The 22,416-nt window shown below is 42.5% G+C and overlaps 2 protein-coding genes and 1 pseudogene across 2 annotated transcripts in view; 1 reads left to right on the top strand and 2 right to left on the bottom strand.

Moving 5' to 3' along the window:
* Nucleotides 1-1,588: 1,588 nt before the first annotated feature.
* On the bottom strand, nt 1,589-15,870 carry CCT4 (chaperonin containing TCP1 subunit 4). Its single transcript, XM_040993383.1, has 14 exons — nt 15,616-15,870; nt 13,003-13,055; nt 12,213-12,302; nt 10,066-10,174; nt 8,910-9,052; nt 7,031-7,152; nt 6,532-6,664; nt 5,621-5,760; nt 4,058-4,154; nt 3,859-3,969; nt 3,635-3,765; nt 3,262-3,496; nt 1,991-2,104; nt 1,589-1,791 (listed from the first exon to the last, which is right to left on the bottom strand). Exons 1-14 carry the CDS (start codon nt 15,740-15,742, stop codon nt 1,777-1,779), a joined length of 1,620 nt encoding a protein of 539 aa, XP_040849317.1. The 5' UTR covers nt 15,743-15,870; the 3' UTR covers nt 1,589-1,776.
* A 74-nt stretch (nt 15,871-15,944) lies between these two features.
* The window catches only part of COMMD1 (copper metabolism domain containing 1), a 123,974-nt gene continuing 117,502 nt past the window's right edge, over nt 15,945-22,416 (top strand). Inside the window, exon 1 of the mRNA XM_040993385.1 lies at nt 15,945-16,017. Within this exon, the coding sequence (XP_040849319.1) occupies nt 15,982-16,017 (36 nt within the window). The 5' untranslated portion in view covers nt 15,945-15,981. The remainder of the gene's footprint in view (nt 16,018-22,416) is intronic.
* Nucleotides 19,023-20,891, bottom strand: LOC121165007 (annotated as a pseudogene).

The raw sequence follows: 22,416 nt of genomic DNA, 5'->3' as shown, positions 1-22,416 counted from the left end.
GGACAGTCTGGGCCAGGCCAGGCTGGTCATCCACTGTTGAATGCCCAGGTGAAGCAAACCATGTGTCTGGGCCACAGCTCCCACAAGGATCCGGATGGGGAGTGAGCTAAGCAAGGGAACTGCAGGGACTCCCCTGCTGGGCCACTGCTCCCGCTGGTGAGCATGAGAGCTGGGGCTAGAGGCAGATCAGGCTGTGTAAGGCTATACAAAACATGTTTGCTGACATGTAAGCTAGATTAGGGGGAGAGCCAAGCTGGGATTAAGTGACCACATCCACTTAATTCTTGCTCACATGCATGAGCAAGAATTAAGTGCAGCCTGTTTGGGTTTTGCCGCAGCCACCAAGTAGCAGATACTGAAACAGAGAGGTTGCAATAAAGCTACAACTTTCAGTGCCTGCATCCCATTTGGGAAATGCTTCTGGCTGACAATTCTGATCCAGCTTCATGCAAACATGCCTGAGATATCACTAGAGAACGGTCCAAGTGCTTACACTACTGCACCCATATGGGAGACTTAGGTGATGAGCTTCTGGCTTCAGCTTGGCTGATGCAACTATGTGGGGAGTGAAATCAATAGATGGAAGATTTCTCTTGAACTCTGCATTTCAAGTAAACAAATACTTTCTTCATGCTAACACCCCACACAGGTGCCAGTTGATGTACTGGCTGCCCCACTTCTGATCCAGGCCCCTGCTAATGACCTGGGAAAAGCAACAAGACAGCTCAACTATTAGTCATCTTACCCTCAGCCTGGTCCAGCCCTGGCCATTGTCAGGAGAGTGATTCAGTAAATGGAGGATTACTCTTTAAACAAACCCATTTTAAATGCCTTGGTCACCACCCCTCACTTCAATAAAAGGTGTTCAACAAGATCACTAGCTAAAATATGCACCATCAAATGTGAAAATTACCAAATTGAGAACAGAGACTAATCAGGAGATAGTCAACTATTCACTGTGGGATACAATGATGCTTCAAACATCAGTGGCAATCAAGATTTCAAAACACAGCAACAGTGACACAGCTAGTAGAACTTCCACCTGTGATATTAGCATCCCATACAGGCCTGGAAAATCAGGAGGATGGCCCAAGTCTTTGGCCTTTACACTTAATGTGGAAGACCAGGAAGAAACCCCTCCGCTTCAGACTGACTCAGTTCTGGTCATTGTGGCCATTTGAGTGAATCAGCAGATCAAAGAATCTCTTTCTCTCGTAATTCTGCATTTCAAATAAAAATCTTTATGTAAAAAAACCTCTATGGGCTTAAGTTAATATATTCAACATATAAAGACATAGTCATTTACATAAAATGACTACCAATTAACAAAAAGCAGTGGTTATCTTTGGGGAAAGTGATGAGTAAGACAAAGTAAAATAAGGCTTTCATTTTTAATGTATGTATATTTTTTATAACAGCACACATTTTCTAATGTTTTTTATGCCAAGGGGAAATTTTCAATAACGAACAAGTCAGGCCATTTTTTTCTTCTGAAGCTTTAGTATCCAGGAATAAATCATAACAAAAGCCAACATGTAAAGAATTTTTTCTGTTTAGAAACAACCCAATGTTTGTGAATACATTAATCTGCCTTTTGAAAACAAATATTTAATATTTTAGTTAAATTATCTTAATACAGTTTGAAGGAAATGCCAACTGGCAGGCCAGGACCAGTAACTTTAAAAAAAAGGGGAACTTTCCCAACAACTAGGAACCCAAAGGTGATCTTCCACTCTGGTCGAACTGCTGGCAGTACTGGTGACAGTGTTACCCAGATTATCGAGTGTTTACCTGGAAAGAAGAAAACTCAGGTTTTAAAAATCATAATGATAGAATTCTAACACCAGAAATACCTAAGGCTGTTATGTAAACTTCCCCCATTTTTAGATAAGAAAAAAATAGTTAAGTATGACCTGATTTTGTTGAATAGAAAACATTTAAAAAATAAGCCTTTTTGACTAGTAACAAAATCTCAACTCTATATACTTACCACATCATCGATTTTCAGAATGCTCCGGACAGTTTCAGTTGCCAGAGTCAGAGCACTGATGGAAACCAACAAAGGCTGGACCACCAGTTCCTCCAAAATGTTGGAAATACCTCCCTGAAATGAGTACAAGTTATTTTTCAGTGTTTGTAATGTGCAAAACACGAATTTATGCTGGATTTCTCCAGTCCTATCCAAAACTTTTCTTCTTAAGATTTATTTTTTTATTTGGAAAGTCAGATATACAAAGAGGAGAAGAGAGAGAGAGAGAGAGATCATCTTTGGTCCCCCAAGAAGCTAGAGCTACTTGTAACGGTTAGAGCTGAGCTGATCCAAAGCCAGGAGCCTCCTCTGGGTCTCCCACTCAGGTGCAGGGTCCCAAGGCTTTGGACCACACGTGACCAATTTCCTAGGTGAGCTGGATGGGAAGCAGGACTGCCAGGATTAGAAATGGTGCCCAAATGGGATCCTGGCGTCTACAAGGTAAGGACTTTAGCCAACAGGTTACTGCACTGGGCCCTATCCTAACCTCTTTAAACAAAGGAACATTGCTGATGGACACTAACATCTGTGATTCCAGTCTTTTGTCCTTTTAACAAATACTTTTTCATAAGATCCTGCCTAAAAATAAAACAATTTTGGTAAATTCCAACTACTAAAAGAAAAGATAGTTAGTATGGGTTTTCCAACCCTGGGATCTGTTACCTTGCCAACATATAATCCATGCTGCAGATTGGTTAGATCCGTCACCATCACTGAACTGTTACCATATCCAAAATTTGCCGATTCCCTGTACTTACAACTACCCACTGAAAATGGGAACTTTCTTACTATTCTATGTTTACCCCTATGACAATAACAGCCGATTTATGACAATAGAATGGTTTGGTATCTAAAATGTTATTTAGTTACACATGTAATCCTCACAAGACATATGAGTAATTAACTATTAATTTTTCCTGTCTTAACAATAAAGAAAGCTGAACAAAGTAACAGGGGGCAGCCACTGGCATAGCAGTCAGGATGCCACTTTGGATACTTCACATCCTAGGGTCACTTAGGTCTGAATGCCAGCTCTGCTCTTAACCCCAGCATCCTGTTAGCAAGATCCTGGTATGTAGCAGAGACATACAATTGCACTGTTATTGCTGTGGAAGACCCAGATTGAGTTTCTAAAACGAAGGTTTTTTTTTACTCAATGAACAAATACAAAGCTTTAAAAACTTTTAGATGAGCATTTTCAATAATGCTCATCTAAAAAAAAAACAGATTACCTTTCGGACATTAATGCCTGTGGTTTTTTCACCCTGGGCATGCCGGTTTCTTAGTTCTGTCACTGTAGAAATGGGATTCAGGCCGGCATTTTCAGCCAGTGTAGATGGGATGACCTCCATTGCATCTGCAAAAGCACGAACGCAGTAGGATTCCATACCACTCAACGTTCGTGAATATTCAGTTAATCGCAGGGCTAGTTCTATTTCTGGAGCACCACCTCCTGCAATAAGAGCTCTGAAATGCACAAATATTTATAGCTTATTTAGTCCAAGAGGAAGTTACTTTTAATAACTTACTAGTTATACTTTAAAAGTCAAAAGCAGATGCGTTGATGTTCCAAAATGTTACTTAGTAATATAATGCTTATATTACCTCTTTTTCACTAAACAGCGAATAACACATAGGGCATCATGAATTGATCTCTCTGCTTCTTCAATCACCAATTTGTTAGAGCCACGAACGACGATTGTAACTGTTTTCCCAGGGCTTGCACAGCCTGTAATCTTTAGTAAACAAACTCTGAATTAGGTATCTGTGTAAGAGCTTTTAAAATAACAAAAGCTTTTATCAAGTAAAAGCTTAACTGTAAGGGATACCTTAAGCAGTTTGCCAGAACCATCTAAATTGACCTCTTCGGCTAGTTCAGCAGAACCCAGCATATCAGCAGTAAACTGGTCAATATGAGCAACTGGCTTGGTTCCAATTGTCTGGAATAAATGATAAAACCCAAACATTAAGACAGCACATAGTTGATTACTAGACATCGTGATACTTACAGGTTTATCAACATTTTACCTTACAAATGAATTCAATGTCTTCTCTTTCAATATCCTTAATCACCATTATCTTCATTTTGTTCAGAAAATGTAAGGCAAGATCACTAAGAGCATCTCTGAAACACAAAATCAATCACATCATGTTAATGCTAGGTAAAAAAACTCACTTTGTTGTTCAATTGCTCCTAATTATTCACTGTTCAAATGGTTGATATTATTTGTGAAGAGAAATGCTCTAAATATCAACTCAAAATTTTTAGTCAAAATTACAATTCAAAATTGCTAATTTTTTCATTTAAAAGGCAGTTAACAAAAAGGAGGCAAGTTAGTGAAAGAGAGCACCAAACACTCGCCCACTCTGCAGCCGACCCCTGTTGCTGCAGCTAAGACTACCCAAAACCAGAATCCACGAGCCTGTTCAGGATTCTCACATGGGTGCAGAGTCCAAGGACTCGAGCCATCCTCTGCTTTCAGTCCATATGAGGAGGAAGCTGGATTGTAAGTTCAGCAGCAGGGACATAAATCAGCTTAGAATTTTGGCTTAGCATGTCCAATTCTACAGCAGGCTTTGTGGTGCAACAGGTGCATACCATTATGTTAGCCATTTCACATTTCCCAACCAGCTTTCTGCTGATGCACTTATGGAACAGTGTGATGGTCCAAAACTTTGGATTTCTGCCACTCATGTTCCTAAGTTTTGACCTGACCTTTCCCTGGCTACTGCAGCTAATTATGGTAGGAACCAGATAATGGAAGATATCTCTTTGATATTCTACCTTTCAAATAATTATAATAAAATATTTAACTTTTTAAAAAGACTAAAATCAATTTGGACTTCATAACTTCCCATCCAGATCCTTGACTGTGTCCTGGGAAAGCAGTTGAGGATGACCCAAAGACTTGAGACCCTGCATCCATGTGGGAAACCAGGAAGAAACTCCTAGCTCCTGCTTTCAGACCAGCTCAGCTTGGCCATTGCAGCCACTTGAGAGTAAGCCAGCACATGGGAGATTTTGTCTCTGTAATCTCTCTGTGGATCTGCCTTACCGAGAAAAATAAATCTTTTAATTAGTGATAATGTGGACAGCTGTTGAATTTCAAGGCACACAACTCGCACAGATGCCTAAAATTTATTTATTATCACTATTTAGACTTGTTTATTTGAAGTATCAAACGTAGATTCATTCTAGATATCTAGTGCTTTATTCATCTTAAGTGTTTGTTAGGGGCCTGGCGGTGTGGCCTAGCACCTAAAGTCCTCGCCCTGAACGCACTGGGATTCCATATGGGTGCTGGTTCTAATCCCGGCAGCCTTGCTTCCCATCTAGCTCCCTGCCTGTGGCCTGGGAAAGCAATTGAGCATGGCCCAAAGCCTTGGGACCCTGCACCCGTGTGGGAAACCTGGAGGAGATTCCTGGCTCCTGGCTTCAGATCGGTACTGCACCAGCCATTGCAGCCGTGTAGCAGTGAGTATTTGAACCAGCGTCCAATTCAGTGCAGAGGGCAGCTTCACCTATTATGACATATTGCTAGCCCTAAAGAAACCTTAAAAAAAAATTATTAAAGGAATTAGCCTTAATACCTTAGGATGGACTTCTGTATGAGAAGGACATTACATCCTGTTTTCTTAATTTGCTTCACCAAATTTAAAATATAGGCTCTTTCTTCTCGTAGCACTCTGTCCATCTGAGCATAGTCAGAAACTACTATTTGATTATCCATCTGTTTAGAAAAAGGATATATTAGTAACTTGGATTGTTAAAAAAAAAAAATTTTAAGTAGACTCCTAAGGTATTTCAATTAAATCACACCTAACAATAAATATGCACAGAAAAAGGCCCAAAAATAGATATTCCAAACTTGAGTGTTGAAACGATACGAACTGTTGCTTCGTTTACATTTTTCATAACAAAAATGCAAATTATTCCATTTCCTGATTTTTTTCCACAAAGAAATCATGTTACAGAAATAATTCCAGTTTCATCCTTTTACTTTTATGGCTTCTGACAGCAATGTGTTCAGAAATAAGAAAACAAACAAAACCCCTTATTGATGTCAAGATATAAAACATGAGAGCAAACCTACCCTTTTCAGGGAAATGCACTCATGACTAACAGGAGTACCTTAGATAAAATGCAATTTCTTCAGAGCACAAATATTAAACCAGCTTAAGGTGTCATTTGAACAAAAAATTCACTTTCAAACTGAAAATTCCACATATAGCTTACAATCTTCACATATATTCCTATTACTCATCTTCAAGTCAGAACTCAATTTTGGAAACTGTTGAGGTGACAGATTTGTTACCTGTGTCACTAATAATCCCTATATTATTAGCTTAGAATTCCTTTGAGATCTGTGCTTTATAATCACTGACAGCAGCATATTCTATTTTAATTTTAATAAGCCAATATTTGATCTCTAATACGGTCAAATTCACAAAGGGGTTAAGACATACAAATACGGAAGTATTTTCATCTGGATTCTACTTACATCTGTTTTGGGAGCAGATAAGCAAAACTGAATGAGTCCGATCTTAGCCTTTTCAACTCTGGTTATTCCAGAATTTGCCACTTTCTGGGTGAGAACCAGTCCTTCTACCAACTCACAGTCATCAATTGTCCCACTTGGAGAAACAGAAAACAAAGAGGGAATAGTTAATAAGGGGTAGAAGTCTACAAGTTTAGTAAATTAAACAGTTTAAAACCAGTAACAAACATCAGTCAAGAAAAAAGAATATATTAGCTTCATCTGTATTAGTGATTAGTACCTCACTCCTGGATCTCTGAAATTCACTACTGTGCTATTAATAGTGCTTTTTCTATAAATGGTATCTTGAGATTCCCATACCAAAAAATCTCTCACAAAAACCAAAACCAAAAGGAACAAAAGAAAGCTATATAAATCTCTCCTAAGTACTTATTTAGTTTACATATGCAGTGGCTTATGCTCACTCTCAAATTTCTATTCAAATTGTATTACAGATGCTTACCCAAGCTTCTTAACTATCTTAATATCTCTAAGATCTACACTAGTAGCTGTGGCCGGATCAATCACTTTCATCACTGCATTAACACTCATCGGAGAAAGCAGACTTGAGTACTGAGAGACAACCTACAATTAAAAAATAAAAGTTAGCATTAGAACCCCTAAAAGACTCCAACTAATTTTTCAATGAATGACAAAACTAGTAAATGACTTAGCCACTTTTTGGGGTACTGTGGAAAGAGGTGAAACACTGTTTGCTATTCAAGTTATTAGTCACCAATGGCAAAAAATATTTACACTCCCTTGCCTTGTTAATGTAGTAGCTGCAACTGCCTAGATAGGATAGTATTGGAAGCTGAATTTATGCAAAAGTTCCCTATCTAAAACAAGTAATCTAGAGTTATGCATGTGTATTCTTAATACTGGAGGGAATGACAAAAACATTTATTGTTTTACCAACTACTTGTTTACCAGGCCAGGCAGTAATTTTGGCACAAATATTAGCCTTCAGCTGGAAAATCAAGACAGAAAATTATTTACCCACACAGCTTAGTTAACTAGTGCAATCAATCCAGACTCCACTAGTGCTTGTAACCATCACGTTGTGCTATTAGTTCTGGAGATGTTCATAGTACCACTCAGTATTGTTAGAATGATTTGGTGGGGGCTGGTGCTGTGACTCAGTGGGATTAGTCACTGCCAGTAACACTGGAATCCCTCAAGAACACTGATTCGAGTTCTGGCAGTTCCACTTCTGATCCAGCTGCCTACTATGTACCTGGGAAAAGCAGAAGATGGCCCAAGTACTTGGCCCCTGCCACTCATGTGCAAGACCCAAATAGGGCTTTGACATAGGCCTGTTCTGCCTTTGACATGGCCCAGCCCTAGCAGCTGCAATCATCTGGGTGGAGTGTGACCAATGGATGAAGACTGAAGATCTTTGTGTTTTGAATAACAAGCCACCTCTATTTGTTGGGGGCCAGTACTGCTGTAGCAGTGGGTTAGGCCCATGCCCGTGAAACTGGCACCCTTTATGAGTACAGGCTGAGTCCTGGATGTTCCACTTCTGATCTAGCTCTCTGATGATGAACCTGGAAAAGCAGCGGAGGATGGCCTATTTATACACGGATTCTGGGCTCCTGGCTTTGGCTTGACCCAACCCTGTTGTGGTCACTTGAACCAGTTGATCTCTCCCCTCCTCCCTCCATGTAAATCTGCCTGGAGAAAATACAAATCTTGAAAAAATTTTGTATTTAAAAGGCAGAAAGAATCAAAACAAAGCAAACAAAAAAAGCAGAGACTAGAAAGATGTCCCATCCAACAGTTTTTCTTCTCAAATATTTCACATGGTTGGCAGGGACTTACTTAACCAATAGACATCATTCCCTTACTCCCAGAGCACACCTAAGCAGGAAGTGAGGGAAAAGGCAGAGCCAGGACTTGACCTGAGGCACTCCTTATGGGACATGGGAGTCCCAAGGCATGTCCTAACCGCTGCACCCAATATGAAATATATTTTATCATCAAATTTGTTAAAACTTGCGGACTTGAAACTCAGTCCCACCTCTTAGTAGTGGACCTTGAAAAACTTTTCTCAATTTATGTAAATCTCATTTTCCTATCTGTAAAATGAGTATAATTATTAACTTGAGAGCCTTGAAAATATAAATCTACTGCAATGCTTGGCACATTCAAGCAATAAATAAAACTAAGCTATACTGCCAGAGATTCCAAGATGACAGTTTGTTCGTATGTTTTTTGAAAGGAGCTTCCACTCACTGGTTCACTCCTCAAATGCCTGCAACACATGGGGTTGGAGAAGGCCAATACCAGAAGCCTGGAACCCAAGCTGGATCTCTAAAGTTTTCTAATGCTTGTCTCACCTTTGAATTCAGTGAAGTGGTTGCACTATTTAACAAAGTTTCTCTGTCACTCAGCTCCACAGGTCGTGACATGTCAGTCAAGATTTCAATACCCTTTTCCAAAGCCTTCTGGAATGACTCCGAAATGATGGTTGGATGAATACCTGTTATTGTCAAAGCACATCTGTTTAAAAATTATCTTTTCTTTCACTTGAAAAAATTTATTTTGAAAGGTAGAACAAAAAGGCAGAAGCAGAGAAACATCTTTCATCAGCGAGTTTAGTTCCTTAAATAGCTGCAAAAGCCAAGCCTGGGTCAGGCCAAAGCCTGGAGTCAGGATTTTCATGCAGGCCTTCCACATATGTGACAAGGAATCCAAAAACTCAGGCCATCTTCTCTGATGCCTTTCCAGATATTTATTATTAATTACCAAGTATCTGATAATTTTAACTGCTAATAAAGGGCAATTTACTTCCACTCAATTTGAAACACATCAATCACAAACTTACATGATACCAGATATTGAAACAGACTATTTTCAGAACATCACAAATATACATATTAAGTTAGAATAGTGACTGGAGAGTCATTACTATGATTAAATAGTATTTACCAAAGCAAGATTCCTTTCTTTATCTCCTAGTCCATCTTTCTCATTTATAATCTAAGATTAGAATGGCACTGTGGTTTATCATGCTAATCCTCCATCCTGCAGAGTCAGCATCCCATAAAGATAATGGTTCATGTACAGACTGCCCTACTTCTGATCCAGCACCCTGGTCATGGACTGGGGAAGCAGCAGAGGAAGGCCCAAACCTTTGGGCCCCAGCACCCATGTGGGAGAGCTGGAAGAAGCTCCTGGCTCTAGATCAGCTCGCTCTGGCCATTGTGACCATTTGGGGAATGAACTAGCATATGGAAGATCTTTTTGTTTCTCCTTCTATCTGTAAAAATCTGCCTTTCAAATAAACCCTTTAATTTTTTCACTGCAAGCAATTTTAATACAAATGTTATTGTTTTAGAAAAATTTTACTAGAACAAATTCCAAACCTTACAGTAAAACTATTCATTTCCAAATTCAATTTAATAACCAGATTACTTAAAGATAGCCTAGCTTTTCCTAAAGGTTGCTTTAAAAATGTATTTTTTACTCATTAACAAAGCATGTTTTACTTACCCTTCTGAAGAAGTTTGGTACAGGAATCTAAGAGAGAACCAGCAATGATAACCACTGATGTGGTGCCGTCTCCTGCTTCAATATCTTGAGCCTTAGAAAGCTCCACCAGCTATAGGAACAAAAACATGAAGGTACACAGTGAGAAATGTGAGAATAACTAACACAAATGTTCAGATTAAAGTCACGGAATTTGAAGACTTAGGGTAATTTCTGGTGTCTGATTACTTAGATAATTTGGGCTTACCTTTCCAAGTGAGCAAAGTGACCAGTTTAGACTCCTTTAACAGACACTAATTCCTTTTCTTTCTAAAGATTATCTATTTAAAAATTAGAGGTAGAGAGAAACAGAGATCTTTCATCTATTGGTTCACACCCCAGATGCCATGGATGTTAGTTTCAACAAGGTCTCACATATGTGACAGGGGCTGAACCCTCTTGCCTATCCTTAGATGCTCTCCCCAGGCTACCAGCAGGAAGCTGTATCAGATGGCACCCATGTGGGATGCAAATGTAGCTGGACGTGGCTTTACATACTACACAACGCCAATGCCTAGAGATGAATTTCTAATTTGATTTTTTTTTCTAAAATGTGGTTCTCTCACTTGTCATGAGAATCATCATAATCTTCAGGCATTTTTAAATTAATGCCAGTACAAGGTTAGGCATCATAGCTCAATAGGCCAACTCTCTACCTTTAAGTGCTGACAACCCTATATGGCTGCTGGTTCATGTCCCAGTTCCCTTCTTGCAGCCTGGGAAAGCAGTTGAGGATGGCCCAAAACCTTGGGACCCTGCAACCCATGGGAGACCCAGAAGTCCTTCCTGGCTCCTGGCTTCAGTCTGGCTCAGCTCTGACCAGTGCAGCTATTTGGGGAGTGGACCAGTGAATGGATGATCTTTCTGTTTCTCATTCTCTGTAAATCTGCCTTTAAAATAAAAATAAATCTTTAAGAAAACAAGTCAGTACATTTTAGGTGTTGATTTGTTTTTGCCTATAATTAGAAGCATTTCTATCAAACATCCACCAATTTGTATTTTAGAAGTATTATTTTGGGGGCCAGTGTTTTGCAACACCAGATTCAGTCCTGGCCACTCCACTTCCAATCCAGCTCCCTGCTAATGCGCCTAGACAATGGAAGATGGCTTAAGTACTTGGGCTCCTGCTACCCACTTGGGATACACAAATGGGATTTCAGTCTTTTAGCCACAACCTGGCCATTGTAGCCATCTGGCAAGTTAATCAAATTTGTCTGTGTCTTTCAAATAAATACACAGGGCCTAGCGCTTTAGCCTAGGGACTAAGTCCTTGCCTGAAACGTGGCAGGATCCCATATGGACGCCAGTTCTAACCCCAGTGGCCCCACACTTCCAATCCAGTTCCCAGCCCATAGCCTGGGAAAGCAGTAGAGGATGGCCCAAAGCCTTGGGACCCTGCACCCACATAGGAGACCTAGGTGAGGCCCCAGGCTCCTGTCTTCGGATTGGCTCAGCTTCAGCTATTGTGCCTACTTGGGGGAGTAAATCAGCATATGGAAGCTATTCCTCTCTGTATATCTGACTTTACAATAAAAATAAATCAATCTTATAAAATAATAATAATAAAAATACATAAGACCACTTTTGGGGAGGGCGTGGCGGATCATGTGACAGCCTAATGCCCAAATCCTTGCCTTGCATAAACCAGTTCATACCTTGACTGCTCCACTTTCTATCCAGCTCTCTGCTTGTGGCCTGGAAAAGCAGAAGAGAATGGCCCAAAGCCTTGGGAACCCTGGAAGAAGCTCCTGGTTTCTGGCTTGGCTCAGCTCCAGCCACTGTGGCCACTTAGGGAGTGAATCAGCAGACGAAGATCTTTCTATCTGCCTCTCCTTCTGTGTATCTGCCTTCCTGCCCCAAAAGGCTACTTTCCTTTTTTCCCCCATCTCTTCCTTTCTCAATAGTATGATACTATCCTATATGAAAATCAGGTGATTATCTTTTACCATCACTGTGCATTGACGATGAAAAGGCTAGACACACAACATATCATAAAAACAGGCCTGTTATGCATGAGCAGCAAATATTTCTACTAGGGTCAATAATACTATGTCATTAAATTAACAAATTTGCTTATCAAACAATATAGTATATATATCAAAAAACCTTACCATTCTGGCTGCTGGATGTAATACCTGCATTTGTTTTAGGATGGTGGCACCATCATTTGTAATGGTCACATCACCTTTTGCATCCTGAATCTGGAAAAAACATTTTTTAAAAATACAAACTTGCATTTCATTGTGATGTCTTAGAACCTCTACTGAATTTTAATATCTCCATAGTAGAGATCTGCAGTCTTAATTTCAAATTGTCTCCCCTTACCTCAGTTAAGAACAACTAGCCTTGATCAAAGTATTTTAGAAATGAATGAATCTAGACTTTCAAGCACATCAGAAAACACACAACACTATCATTACTAACTAGTTCCGTGACACTCAACAAAGGGCAGTAGCATTAGGAGGAACAGTTTTTAAAATACAGAGAAAACAATGACGCATGTTATCTAGAAAGCCTTATAAACTTCTTTTATTAACCTGCACTGAATTTGAAATAGATATATCACTGAATTCCCTTATGCTTTCAGCTAACCAACCTGGAAATTGAAACCCTGCAGCCCCATACTAGCACACAGAATTACATCTACAAAGAACACTGAACTCAAGTGAAATGCTAACATTTGGACTTACATGCTTTCCAACAAACTACACAGTAACTACATAAAAGTAAAACACAATAAATATAAATTATAATCTCTGTTCACTCCAAAATAATCTCTCTTCCAAACTCTCAAAGAACATCTTTAACCCTTTTTAATTTTAAAACAGCACATCTTAACCCTCTGTGAAGACTCTGCAGTGTGAACGGCATCACTAAGTACTGAATCCTTAATCTACTTACCATTTTATCCATCCCTTTTGGTCCAAGGCTTGTTCTAATAGCATCAGCAACCGCTACAAACAGAAAAGGAAAAAGAAATCAAATCTCCTTAAAAACAAAGTATTCCTCCTCTAAAGCACTTCATCCTTAACTAGGGTATAGTTTACACCATTTCATTGTGTTCTGGTCTCCCATGTGCGTGCAGGGTCCCAAGGCTCTGGGTTGTCCTCAGCTGGTTTCCCAGGACACAAGCAGGGAGCTAGATGGGAAGCGGGGCTGGCAGGACTCAAACCGGGGCGCATAGGGATCCTGGCTCATGAAAAGTGAGGACTTTAGCCACTAGGCTACTGTGCTGGGCCCAAAAACATTCATTTATTTATATATATTATATTACCTTTACATCAGAGCTCTACTATGGCAGAGATCTTCCATCTGCTGGCTTAATCCCCCAATGGCCACAATAACCAGGACTGGAGCAGGTGCCAGGACCTCCAGTCTAGGTCTACCACAGGTAGCAAGCACTCACATACTTGAGCCACCTTCCGTTGCCTTCTCAGGAGTATTAGCAGAAAACTGAGTAAGCATACTCAATCCAGCACTCTGAAATGGGATCCTGGCACGCCTAGCCAGCCTTTCAAAGTCACAGCTGTCAATATAGTCCGATATACAAGCGATCATTTCAAAAGTGTTCTTAATACTAGAGTTAGGGGCCAGCATCGTAACACACTGGGCTTGATGGCACTTGCCGAGTTGCACAGTGGCCAAGACTGCTGCCTGAGATGCCAACATGCTCCATCACAGATCTAGGTTTGAGTCCACACTGCTTCTAATTCCATCTCTGCTGAAACACCCAGCCTGGAGACACCAAGTTACAGCTGTCAGTCTTGAGTCCCTGTTATCCACATGGGAGACCTTGACTTGACTGAATCCTTGCTTTCGACCTGGCCCAGCCTCAGCTACTTGTGGGCAGCTGGGGAAAGAATTAAGAAGACAGTTGTCTCTCCATGCTACAAATCAAACAGATTAAAAAAAAAAACTAGAAAATGTTGGTAAGCAACTTACACTGTTTTTTCATCCTACCTGGATATTCTTTTCTGTTTCAATTTTCTCATTCATTGTTGCTTCAATGTCACCCAAATAAATGTTCACTTTCCTCTCTAAATCAACTGCCGACATAGAGCCTCCGGTCATTCAGACTAAAGCTTCCACTAGGCCTTATTAGTGACAATGCACCAAGTCTTACCTTCAGGTTTATATGCTCCTAAGCTTCCAGTAACTCCTAAACCCACCCACCCAGCCCACCATTCTGATCTCTCCAACTCATTGAGCCCAAAATAGAAACCATCATCTTTTACTGATCATTGCAAATACTTGTAAAGTGTACTGTATGTAAACACACTGATACACCTTCCTATTTTCTCGTTTAATCCTCACACCAACTCCAAGGCTAGCTATTCTCTCCCTCTCCTGTAACTATAGGAGTCAAAAGCTGTTCACAACAGAAGGCCCTTGGACATCTGGGCCCAACCAGCCCGTCCAGATTCTCTGCACCAAACGCACACCTGGGCAGCATGTCCAAGCCTTAGTCACTTCTCCTACAGGTTTTTCTCTCAGCTTATTTTAATACTCCAAAGATCAAGTAGGGCCCTTAATTTTATAGGCTTGGAGGTTAAAGGTTACAAAGCTACAAATAAACTGAAGGTGTGAGTGAAATGCGGCCTTCATTTCTAACACGTGCCATAGTTCTATAAAAACTAAAACATTGTTGCTTAGTGTGCGTGTAGTGTGTGTGTATCCTCCTACAAAGCACACAGGTAAGTTGTACCTAGCTATTCCCAACTAGACGAGTTAGGTCAGTCACCCTGGTAAAACAGACTCCTTCAAATTCTGATGCATTTATCTAGTTCATTTGAACAGCATTTCTACAAGAACAACAACAACAACAAAAAACCCCTGAAAAACAATGTACAAACAACGTGGAACGTGGGATGCAGTCAGCCAGCTCAACAATGTCACATCTGAAGCCCTCGGCATTTTTTTTTTAAAGATTCATTCATTTTTGTTACAAAGTCAGATATACAGAGAGGAGGAGAGACAGAGAGGAAGATCTTCCCCAAGTGAGCGCAACAGCTGGTGCTGCGCCGATCCGAAGGCAGGAGCCAGGAACTTCCTCCAGGTCTCCCAAACGGGCGCAGGGTCCCAAAGCTTTGGGCCGTCCTCGACTGCTTTCCCAGGCCACAGGCAGGGAGCTGGATGGAAAGTGGAGCTGCCAGGATTAGAACCGGTGCCCCTATGGGATCCCGGCGTGTTCAAGGCGAGGACTTTAGCTGCTAGGCCACGGCGCCGGGCCCACCCCTCGGCATTTTAAACTGATTTCGGCCCAAGGCAGTGAAAGAGTAACAACACAGAAGGAGGAATTCTGGGCGACTAACATAAAATGGCGTTGCAATGGATTCCACACTCGACAATCAGCCGCAGGAAACAGAAAGGGCTGCCCCCTACCCCGCCCCTCAGACAGCGTCCACTGGGAGAATAACTTAAAAACTCATCAAAAACAAATGGAGCTGGTCCACAGCCACCCAGGATGAGTGGACAGGTCCACGCCGCCGCGCGTTCAGGCACAGGGAAAGATACCTTTGGCCGCAGAAATGTTGCTGAAGCGAATCTGGGCCGGCTTGTCGCGGTCCTGATAGGCGCCTTTCCCGCGGCCGCCAGCGGTCCCAGCGGGCGCCCCGCTTCGGGCTGCCACGTTCTCAGGCATGGCACACTTGGTCGGCTCTGGGCGAGATCTAGAAGGAAGGATGGACACGGATTCTGTCCAGCAGCAGATTAACGGTACAGAACGCCCGCCTGCAGGAACCTTCCAGAAAGCGGCGCCGGCGGCGGCAGGGGGCGGGGCCAGAGACGGGGACCTGGCCGGCAGCGCGGCGCGGCTGTGACGTCGCGGGCTGTCCGACGCGCGCCGGATGAGGACGGCTGTGAGCGGGAAGCTCCGGGTTTATGTGGTTACTGGAGCGGGGAGCACCGGACGGTGAGGTGGGGGTACAAATGCTCGAGGCAGCGACGATAGCGCCCAACATTGGAGGCGAGTGTTGAGGGCACCCATGGCTCCTCCCTGACTGTGAGGTCCCCTCATTAACTCTGGCAGGACGCGGTGGGCGGTGCTGCTTCTCGCATTACTCGAGTGGGTGTGGCTCGGTCCGTTATTACCTGACGTTGCCGGCTCGAAGCCTATTTTTTTAGTCCGTTTGAAGAGATTATAAGATTTAGATTGATTTTGAGATGGCGGCTCCTTTCCTTTTGGCCTGTGGAGGTTGTTTCGTGTAGATTGGTGTTGGGCGGCGCACAGGCTTAAACACGCTGGCTGTATCCGGAGACTCAGGATTGCCTGTCTAGTTACACAGTCGGCCCTTTTCCACTGGCTTCGCTTACAGAACATGGCCACTAAACGTTGCCCACGTTGTTTAGTTGTTATTGACTGAGTACTGTGGTAAACCTTTACATGTTTCATTCTGTTTACTCTTCACAATAATCCTACGAAATAGGTGCCCTTAATTCAGTGGGTAAGAGAAGGAAGCCCAAGATAAATAATTTAGCACAGCACAAGGGCTTGAAAGGGACGAGCTGAACTGTCAAACGCCTGTTACCATTACATTTGAAGGAAGGCGTTTATGCAGGTCAGGGACCTTCAGTATGCATTTACAAATAATCATTAGGTGGCTGCAAAGTGACAAATGCCTGCATAGGTTCCAAGAGAGTTGCTTCTGCTGTGGCTTCATTTTTCTCATCTTCAGATTATGATAATTAAATGAGATGATGCCTGAGGCCTTATTAAACTCTCCTGTTGTCAGTGTAGGGATTAAAATTACCATAGGGGACAGTGCCAGGTATGGGCTTGTTGGGAGAGCCTGTGTATGATGAGTGCTTCAATTATTTGAAATCTGTCAAATTATAAACATGTTTAAAGGTTTATTTATTTGAAAGGGAGAATTACAGAGAGAGGGAGAGACAGAGATCTTCCATCTGCTAGTTCACTCTTACATGGCATCAGTGGCTGAAGTTGGGCTAATCTAAAACCTGGAGCCAGGAGCTTCTTCCAGGTCTCCCACATGGGTGAACGTGTTCAACTGATTAATTGGCTCAATTGATTAATTCTCCCCTCACGAACACCAGGATGCTCTACAGGCACCGGTTTGTGCCCAGCTACTCCACTTCCCACCCAGCTCCTTGCTTGTGGCCTTGGGAAAGCAGTAGAGGACAGCCCAAAGCCTTGGGATCCTGCTCTGAAATGGGAGACCCAGAAGAAACTCCTGGCTCCTGGCTTGGGATTGGCTCAGCTCAGGCCTTTTCAGCTATTTGAGGAGTGAACCAGTAGATGGAAAATCTTTATATCTCCTCTCTGTAAATCTTCCTTTCTGGTAAAAGTAAGTAAGTCTTTAAAGAAAAAAAGTGGACAGAAACAAAATAGGATGCTGGCAAACTTAGTGTTCTGGTAAATGGACAAGTAAAAGGACATTCTATTTAGAAAGCAGAAATTATGGGGCTGGTGCCTTGCAAACTAAGCCTCTGCCTGTGACGCCGGAATCCCATATGGGCACCAGTTCATGACCCAGCTGCTCCACTTCTGATCCAGCCTCCTGCTTATGGCTTGGAAAAGCAGCAGAGGATGGTCCAAGTCCTTGGGAGCCTGCACACACATTGGGAGACCCAGAAGAAGCTCCTGGCTTCAGTTCAGTTCAACTCCAGCTTTTTCAGGTATTTAGGGGAGTGAATTAACAAATGGAGGATCTTTCTCTGTGTCTCTCCTCTCTGTAAATCTGTCTTTTAAATAAAAATAAATAAATCTTAAAAAAAAAAAAGAAATGAACTAATCTATAGTTACTGTGGTTCTGTTGAGAGATACAGAATGTGTAAGTTTATTGGCAAACTATTTTGGGGGTCCAGGTAGGACAAAAGAAAGGGCATAGTAAGCCAACATCACACACAAACAACACACAAAAAGTCCCAAACTTAATTTGATCAAGTCGTTGCCAACTGTGGTTATGTGTAACATGAGCATGATCTTATACAATTATAACAGAAGTAAAATTGCTTTTGCCTAGCGATGTTACCGCCATCTAGTGATGTCACGGTAACATACTAGCACATTGTATTCCTAGAGTGTTTGTGGTGATGCTAGTGTAAACAAACCTACTGCACTGTGAATCATATAAAAGTATGACACCTATGTGTAGTATATACTACTTAATAATAAATGTTATTAGTTTATACTTTTGCTTGAAAATTATTTGGAAGGCAGAGCAACAAAGAAAGGCAGAAGCAGAGAGCGAAATCTCCCATGTGCTTGTTTGTCTCTCAAAGGACCACAACAGCCTGATCAGGACCAAGCTGAAGCCAGGAGCCAGAACTCCAACCTAGTCTCTCACATGTGTGAAAGGGGCTTCCCAAACACATTATCAGGAAGCTGAATTGGAAGTGGAACAGCTGGGACTTGAATTGGCACTGGCATATGGGATGCTGGCACCATAGGTTGTGGCTTAATCTGTGCTGCAATACCAGGCCCCCTATAGTATCTCTCAAAATAATTATTTTAATGTATTATTTTATCTGGAAACAATTATTTATTTTTAGAGTTCCAAGAAGGCAAGGAAGTGGCCAGTTAAAGTAGAAAATATTTTATTTCAGTTGGGACAGAATAGGGAGTAGAGTGGGAATTCACATGCCCAGACAGAGGGCAGGAGATTTTGAAGCCAGGCTTTATTCCATTTGGGCAGCAGGTGGAATCCTTTCTTAGCTTGCTTTATTTATTTGTTTGTTTGTTTGTTTATTTATTTATTTATTTATTTATACACAACCATTTGGTTCCTTTGTTGGGTGTCAGGCCCGGCTCCAGCAGGAAGGACAGGGATGAGGACAGCGGTGTGCAGGGTCAGGGCACAGACAACAGTGGGCGCGTGGGGCTCTGCAGCTATGGCGACCAAGAGGCAGACAGCAGGCATCTGTCCTGGTTCTGTGTGGGTCCTCAGGGTGCAGCCAGGTCCTCAAGCATGGCCAGGCCCATGAGCTTTCCTCAGAGAGTGCTTCCTTCAGGGTTGCATAAGCCTTATCTGGATTGTCATTGATGATGACCCAATCAAGCAGGCCGGGCTTCTTGCTGCTGTCCATGTTGGCCCAGGCTGCAGCCAGCCACTTTGCTAGGCTCTCCTCAAGTCTCAGTGTTGTGCTGCCGGAATCGCTCCAGTACGTCCACTGAGGGCAGCTGCCCAGGAATGTAGATGGGCCTCAGATTGGTTTTCTTGATGTTGCACACACCCTGTAGCTCCACGTCCAGCATGCAGATGCAGTTCATGGCCTACATGGCCAACACAGATGCCTTGCTTCTTCTGTACAGATTCCCTGAGAACTTCGCATGCTCAGTGAAGTCTCTGACAGTGATGTTGCACTGCATCATCTCATTGGTCACAAAGTACTAATCTTTGCCATTCTCCTTGCCAGGCTGAGGGTCCCTTGTGGTATGGGAGACAGTGAAGCTGAAGTCACCACCATGCTCCTGCAGCAGCCTCCTCAGCAGGGTGCTCTTCCCAGCCCCTGACAGCCCACTCAGCACCATGGTCCTAACATTGCCATTCACAGGGGCCTGGCCCAGGGCAGCTGCCACCCTCCAGGCCACATCATTCCTTTCTTAGCTCTTGTTGATGGTGATGCAGACAGCCTCATGGACCTTGGTAAGATGAGTAGGGGACTTGCAGAAAGGCTCCTTATAAAGGTTACAATGATTATTCTAGCAGTTTGTGCTGGAGACCAGCTCCAGCTGATTGAGAGCTTGCAAAGGATGCATGGATCGGCGAGATGATAGGAAGAGGTAAGACACGGACTACTATGGCTTGATGCTCACAATGGACAACTCCGAAAAGTTGCCTTCTTTATTTATACATAAATCATCAGAAGTTTGTGCACAACATCCAATTGTTTCATTTTTCATTATATCATGGTTATGAAAATGCAAGAAGCAATCCTAAAAAATATTTTTCTATTTCAAAGAAAACATTCTTAACAAACCATTACTCATTGAAACCTGCAATCACCTGGCTGAAGCCAGGAACTCCACGGTTGGCAGCACATGCAGTTACATGTAGTTTACTTATACTCAAAATCAACTTTTACTAAACACAAACTAATATTGATTAAAATATTAAGAATACAGAATTAAAAGGTCATAAATGAAAGGACTTTATAAAAGCATATAACATAGATTCTTTGCTAAATTTTATAATCAAATCATGCATTAATTACAGTCACCATCACCTAGTGCTGATTCAATTGTTTTTTATTCTTTTGTTAAAGGGCAGTGAAAGGGATCAAGGCACTTCAGCTAATCTACAAACAGAGGGCCTCTTACAAGAAACTTCCTTTCATCTATATAAACTATTTTCTTTCCCTAAATATAAATGCCAATATAAGATAGAAATTTTTATAAATTGTTTTTCTTTCCCTAAATATAAATGCCAATATAAGATAGAAATTTTTATAAATTGTTTTTCTTTCCCTAAATATAAGTGCCAGTATAAGATTGAGATTTAAGCCATTTTGAGGGGGTTTTGTTTTGTTTCCTTTTAGAAGATGCCCCACATATTTTGCTTTCTTGTGCTAAGAAACTAAAATGCGTCATATCATGTGTTGTAACAGTTCGAGGTGCATGGTAAACAAACTCTTTGTACCTCCATGATTGCCATCTGTTGCAAGATATTATCAAGCCATTTATTAAGGAAAACATTACTTATACTAGGGCAAACTTTAGGACAAAAGTGGGCACATAACAGGATGTTTGGAAACATAGTGGGCTCAATTGTATTATTGTATACTTTCAACTGTGTGTCATAGCCTTACGTTACCATAGGTGTTTTTATCATAACATGATAGATCAATTTGAGGTGTCATACCAGTTACAGGAATCACTTCACATTAGCAGAAAAACAACAACAACACCCTCAGAAGAATTCTATGAAACATCAGAGAGGTGATTGAGTTCCATACAATGGGTGAGGCAGCAATGAGGTGACCAGAGACATTCTGCCGGGCCTTGCCATGCAGCCAGAAACTCCTCGCAGCCTTGCTAACTGAGGAGCGGTGCTCATCACACACCCATGCCATCCGACCCAACTGCATGGCTCCCCACAAGTTTCAAATGTCCCAGGTGAGGGACATTGCAAGGCAATGAACATTTCACTAGTCTTTATATCTTCCGCACCCAGTTTCGTTGGATTTGGGGTGGATGATCAGTGTCTCAGTGCTTAACAGGTTCTAACAGGTTGTAGGGAGGCAGAGACTTGAGTCAGCATCTGCTGCCTACCAGGTATATAGGCAGAAGGCAGGATTGGAAGTTGGGCAATATTTGATCACAGGTACTGCAATATGGGATACAGCTGTCTAAAGCAGTAGCTTGACCCACTGGACCACCATGTCTTCCCCAGAAGGATCTTTTAAAACTCAAGGCTGGGGGCCTGGTAAGGTGGCCTAGCGGCTAAAGTCCTCGTCTTGCATGCAACACCGAGATCCCACATGGGTGCCAGTTCTACTCCCAGTGGCCCTGCTTCCCATCCAGCCCCCTGCTAGTAGCCTGGGAAAGCATTCAAGGAAGGCCCAAAGCCTTGGGACCCTGCACCCGTGTGGGAGACCCAGAAGAGGATCCGGGATCCTGGTTTCGGATCAGTACAGGTCCAGCCGCTCCAGCCGTTGGGGAATGAATCATCAGACAGAAAATCTTCCTCTCTGTCTCTCCTCCTCTCTGTATATCTGCCTTCCCAATAAAAATAAATAAATAAATCTTTTTAAAAAATTTATTTATTCATTGGAAAGTCAGATATACAAAGAGGAGGAGAGACAGAGAGGAAGATCTTCTGTCCGATGATTCACTCCCCAAGTAAGCGCAACAGCTGATGCTATGCCAATCCAAAGCCAGGATCCAGGAGCCTCTTCCGGGTATCCCACATGGGTGCAGGCTCCCAAAGCTTTGAGCCATCCTCAACTGCTTTCCCAGGCCACAAGCATGGAGCTGGATGGGAAGTGGAGGAGCCAGGATTAGAACCGGTGCCCATATGGGATCCTGGCGCGTTCAAGACGAGGACTTTAGCTGCAAGGCCACACTGCCAGGCCCCAATAAATCTTTTTTTAAAAAACCCCTCGGGCCCGGCGCGGTGGCGCAAGTGGTTAAAGGTCCTCGCCTTGCACGCCCGGGATCCCATATGGGTGCCGGTTCTAATCCCGGCAGCCCTGCTTCCCTTCCAGCTCCCTGCCTGTGGCCTGGGAAAGCAGTCGAGGACGGCCCAGAGCTTTGGGAACCTGCACCCATGTGGGAGACCCGGAAGAGGCTCCTGGCTTCGGATAGGCATAGTATCGGCCCGTTGCACTCACTTGGGGAGTGAATCATCGGACGGA

Source organism: Ochotona curzoniae, unplaced genomic scaffold, assembly GCF_017591425.1.
Source record: "Ochotona curzoniae isolate NIBS_2020 unplaced genomic scaffold, NIBS_Ocur_1.0 contig_883, whole genome shotgun sequence".
NCBI lineage: Eukaryota > Metazoa > Chordata > Mammalia > Lagomorpha > Ochotonidae > Ochotona > Ochotona curzoniae.
This window is presented reverse-complemented; position numbering and strand designations above follow the sequence as displayed.

What these genes read in the sequence shown, in the direction of transcription:
- CCT4 (XM_040993383.1), bottom strand. Translation starts at nt 15,742, where the DNA reads ATGCCTGAGAACGTGGCAGCCCGAAGCGGGGCGCCCGCTGGGACCGCT. An exon ending in TACATCCAGCAGCCAGAATG is followed by an intron (nt 10,175 to 12,212) that starts GTAAGGTTTTTT and finishes TTGTTCCTATAG; the next exon opens with CTGGTGGAGCTTTCTAAGGC. An exon ending in CGCTGTTTAGTGAAAAAGAG is followed by an intron (nt 3,497 to 3,634) that starts GTAATATAAGCA and finishes TGTGCATTTCAG; the next exon opens with AGCTCTTATTGCAGGAGGTG.